General features: G+C 28.9%; 1 protein-coding gene across 1 annotated transcript; it reads right to left on the reverse strand.

Annotated features, from left to right (window-relative positions):
• Window positions 1-3,507: 3,507 nt before the first annotated feature.
• HELRODRAFT_175996 (hypothetical protein) lies at window positions 3,508-4,892 on the reverse strand (the record flags this gene model as incomplete). Its single annotated transcript, XM_009023357.1, has 3 exons — window positions 3,508-3,637; window positions 4,532-4,722; window positions 4,887-4,892. 3 exons carry the CDS (start codon window positions 4,890-4,892, stop codon window positions 3,508-3,510), a joined length of 327 nt encoding a protein of 108 aa, XP_009021605.1.
• Between the last annotated feature and the right edge of the window lie 496 nt (window positions 4,893-5,388).

The following is a 5,388-nucleotide window of genomic DNA, read 5'->3' on the forward strand; positions in this document are numbered from 1 at the left end:
CTCTGTTAGAAGCGTTGAACATTTTAATAATAAAACTAAATCATAAATTACTTTTTATATATATATATATATATATATATATATATATATATATATATATATATATATATATATATATATATATATATATATATATATATATATATATATGTTAAAGGAGACCATATTTTATACTGTATTGTATAAATTCTACCAAATTGTTGGCTTTAATCAATTTAGAGTTTGTCTTTTCAATTTTCCTTACTAGAATTTTTATTTTCTGAATCATAAAATTTTTATATCCATTATAAATGAGTATTTTAGTGATTCTATCTAGTTCTGTTCTCCTGCCTCTTATATCAGAAAAATGCATATATGTATAGGCTTGATTTTCATGCTCTCTAGATATGGTGGACAATATTCACTATTTCCATTGAGGCATAAACCAATGTTTGTTGCTTTGGTGTATACTGAGGTTTTAAATTCACTAATGACTAATGCAGTATTAGTTTTAGTATTAGTATCATCAGATGAGCTGGGCAAGCAACAATTTGCCTTAGCCTTTTTTCTTAATAATAATAATATAAAGTTAAATAAATCCAATAGCCATTTCTTAATAATAATATAAAATAAAGTAAATCCAATGACAAGATTTCACCAAAAATTGAACTTTGATTATACATTTAATTATAATATTTAATTTTAATATAATATACTAATAATTTTACTATATTAAAATTAATTTTTTTCATCATACATAATAATTAATATTAATTAATTATTAGCATATTTTGAACTTTTATTAATAAGACTTTTGAATAACAATAATAAAATAATTAATTAAAAAATATTAAAAATTAAATACAAAATTTTAAATAAAAAAAATAATAATATAAAATAAAAATAATTAGAAAGTAATTAATAACAAAAGGCCAAAAACCGCATTTACTTAGATTTACCTGACTAGTGATGATAAATGACTAATCTGATACTAAATAGAAGTGAACGAAGAGCAATTATTTATTATTATGCACTTTGAAATCGTTTGAAAGACAACAGAGTGTTTTATGTCTTTAAAATTAAAAATGCAGCAGTGAGATTGAAAGAACACAAACCGACATAGAACTACAAACAAAAAAAAAAAAACAAAGATGCGCTACTATTTCTCGGTAAATCGAATGTCGAATAAACGAACTACAAACATATTAACGCCAAACATTCGGTAGAATTTATAGAATATTGTAAAATATATATATATATATATATATATAAAAGATTAAAGGTTTCTCTCTCTCTTTTGCGTTTACTTCAGAGGTTTCAACGACAAACACACACAGCGTATATGAATACGCGTGCAAACCACGCATCATACACATTGCATATGATAGGCGGGGATCTCTTTGTATTCGAACCCAGTCATAGTAATAGCAAGACCAGGAGCCTTTAACCATTGAGCCATCACGCCGCCCATTACATGTATATATATATATATATATATATACATATATACATGTAATATATATATATATAAGACCCCGATAAAAAAATTATTTCGTGGTTGGGGCTATTCAATGGGTGGTGTATCAAAGATGGAATCCAATAGCTTAATGGTGCCAGACCTAAGGTATAAAATATACATAATGTGTTAAATACCCACATAAAGATATACCTGACTAAAAATGATAAATGACTAATCTGATATTAAATAAAAATGAATGAAACGCACAATTATTTAATATGTTTTTTAAAATCAACATTCGCTATATGTCGGACTTGACTCAAATTAAATAACACATGAGAAGAATTATAAGAATTAGTTGGACCTCTCATGCTATCAAAATGGATGTATTAAAACAGCCCGGTTATGAAAAGAGGAAATTACAAATAATCCGACGGTGGCAGTTAAAGTTTTTTGGTCACATCATGCGGAAAGAAGGAATGAAAAATCTAACAACTACCGGAAAGGTTGCAGGGAGAAAAGATCGCGGTCAACAACGAATTACATTCGTGAAATCCTAGTGTCACTTGTTGGATATCACCCCATTTCAACTACTACAAAGTGTTAAAAATCGAGTTTTGTGGAGGTCGATGGTCGCCAATGTCCTGAAAGGATAAGGCACGAAAAAGAAGCTAATTGCCGCTTAGCACACATATTCTAAATACGACTTAAAACTCTTGGAGAATTTTTATAACGTAAATGTATATATATTCCAATCTATATAAACATTAAGTTATTAAAAAACCAGATTGTCAGTGACTTTTAATTTTTTTGATTGTTTACAATTTTTCTCCTTAAGCTCTTTGCACTATTCATGAAAGATACATAACATCGATATTGTTCTTATCTCCAAACAAAATTTATAAAATGCTTGTAAAATTTATCGAGGAGCGTCATGGAATTTTATACTGAAATTGTGATATCCCCTCTATCACACATTTCATTAGAAGCAAGATCAGAACTTAAGTCAAACATGAATGATATGGAAAACATATTAATTGGCTGACAAATGATTCCATCCGTAATAATGTAAAAGTTTTACCTCGACATTAATATTTAAACGCTATAGTCCAATTCCGCCATGGATTTCATAAGTGATGGAGAAGTAGAGAAGAAGGGAAAAATTTTTAATGAAAAGGACCAGGAAAAGAAAAAGCAGCCTTAGCATAAAAGTAACTAGAAACAAGAAAAGTGAGAAACAAAACTCAAAAGCAAGACCAAGGGGAGGTTTATTCACCAATATACAACACTTTCTTATGGGTTGGCTTTAATTATTTTCGGTAATGTCAATTTTATTTTTAAAATTTATACCAAATTACCACAGTGAATAACATTTTAAAAAAATAAAGTTTTAACATTTTAAATAAAAGCAATATTTCGTAATTAGTAAATATACGATCGTAACCATGGTTATAAAGGATATGGCATAATAATTGTTACCTGTCTAATAATTTTGCTTACTTTTATGGAATTAAACGCGTATACATTAAACATTTTTTCGTAGTAATTAACATTTTATTGATTTTTTACGATCAAACGTCTTACAATAGACAAATTTTTTAATTAAATGTCAATAAATTGACAAAAAAAGTAGCTTGAACGATAATCGCTAAACAACCGGCTAAAAACTGATTTACTTTAATTTAAATTCACTTTTTAACAAATATTTCTTAGATTGACCTTGATGTTAAATATATATGAACAATGTATAACGGGTCTGCCATATCCATGATCGTAACTTTTGACTCGAACTATAAAAAATCACACTCCAAAATTAAGCTCCTTGTTCAACCGTTAAAAGTGAGCGAAGGCCGTTATAGTTATTCTAGTTATATGAGCAACACGAACAGCAAAGTTAAAAACGAGTAGCAGGTTTAAAAGCCTTAGTTCAAGGATATGGAGCAGAATCTGGAAAACCAATTAATTGATGATCCTTTCATAAGGTACCCACTTATCACTTCTACTACTAATGACAGTAATAATAATTCAATAATTAATTTAAATGTTCGGATGAACAAAATGTAACAAAATTAAGCGAATGCGGAACCAGGTATAATGAGTATCAAGTATAGTATAGTCAGGATTAAGTTCAACGGGTTCATGTGTGGTGAGATTAAGTACACGTACAATTTATTTTCTTTTTCCATGAAAAATAATGTCCTGATTGAAAAACAATACGGATTTAAACTCAGTGTAGTCGGAACCAAATAACCAGATAGACAGTCACCACTTTTCCATATTCCTTTCAACGATGCAAACAGTCTCCGTGCAATAGCAATTCTTCGTTCGGTCAAATTTTTAAATGACTGTATTCGCTAGAAACTTGTTCTAGTATTTCAGATTCAATTTAAGATAAATGTTGATGCAAGATTTTAAACAGCAGCACATCATTCTAATTGGTCATCAAACAACACCCTTTGGCTCACATGAACATTGAAGAGTTCATTTTTCATAAATTCAAACTTTGTGAACTAGTTAAACATGCGTAGCCCAGCGGGCGTGAAACTTGAAAGCTCCTCGACAAACTCAACTTATTCTTCATATCTTACCTCGCACAATAGAAAATTTGTTTGGTCACAATCTCTGTTTATACAGAGTCGAGACATCAATATTTATATCATCCTATAAAGACGTTTAGCAACTGTAACTTTAATTCTACATTGCTAACCAAACCACTTCGTACACAAATAAAAAACTCCGGAGGAGAATCATAAATATATGCGATCTAAAACGATTCGTTAACGTTGATTAGAGTAGCAAAACACGTCTAAAACGTACGATGGTGTCAATAATTCCCTCAAAATAACACATGTTGCGAAGTAAGAATGGTAATAAATAAATGCTTACGATATTTCAATAAAAAAGTTCTAGTATTTTTATGAAAAAAAACACAATAATAAAAGTGAAATAATTCATAAAAATTGTGGGGAATAAACAAGAAATTAATTAATTGCCGCAGAATAATCTTGAAAATTAGCTGCAATCCTTTTTTTGTGTTTCTTATTTACAAACTTTACGTCTGATGTTCGACTAGGAGTTTTAATTTGTTCTAACTTTTCTGAAGCAACAGCAGCGTATGGTTCAAATTCATTTGAATTAGGAGCAGAGGATGATTCGAACTTTTCCGAAGTAGCAGCGGAAGATGATTCGAACTTTTCTGAGGTGAGAACAGTAGATGGTTCGAGATGTGCATCTGAACAGGCAATTTCTTTTGAACTTGATTCTTTCATATTGTTTCTTAAAACCTGTTGACAATTAAAACGGCAAATATTATTTATGAGTCAAATAGAAGGTATAACTTAAGCCTAGTACACAATAATAAACATGTGGCTCAATTTAATCATAAACCGTTTAACAACGATAACCCAAGTCTGCCATGAAATGTTCATTGTCTCGTCTAGTGTCTTACTGTCATTTTTGTAGTCCAACAAAAAGTATAAGAATATAAAATAAAACAAAGTTTTTGAAAACTGATTAACAAACTATACTTCTTCATTTTGAATATGTAAGTAAATTTAATTACTTTTTAAAAACATATTTTAACTCTGGATATAAATATATATATATTTATATATATTAGTATAGAGCCACATGTTGATCGTAAATCATTATCTAGTTTCTTTAGTTCAAAACCAAAATTTTTGTTTATTTTATGCATGATCGAACAAAAAAGATTTTTTCGGTATTCCTATGCCATCTTCGGTGTTCAAACTGATTGATATGCTGTGTTTGTGCCTAGATGCCCAAATATATATATATATATACTGTGCCTCTACTCTACTTTGTTGATTCCTTGTTTGTTTAAAGTGAATACTTCGTTTTACAATCTTCAACATTGTTAAATATAACACTTTTACATGTTTTCATTATCGATGATTCCTCCGTTTCTAAATTTATTGGTAGGAAGAAAT

Source organism: Helobdella robusta, assembly GCF_000326865.2.
Source record: "Helobdella robusta unplaced genomic scaffold HELROscaffold_36, whole genome shotgun sequence".
Classification (NCBI taxonomy): Eukaryota; Metazoa; Annelida; class Clitellata; order Rhynchobdellida; family Glossiphoniidae; genus Helobdella; species Helobdella robusta.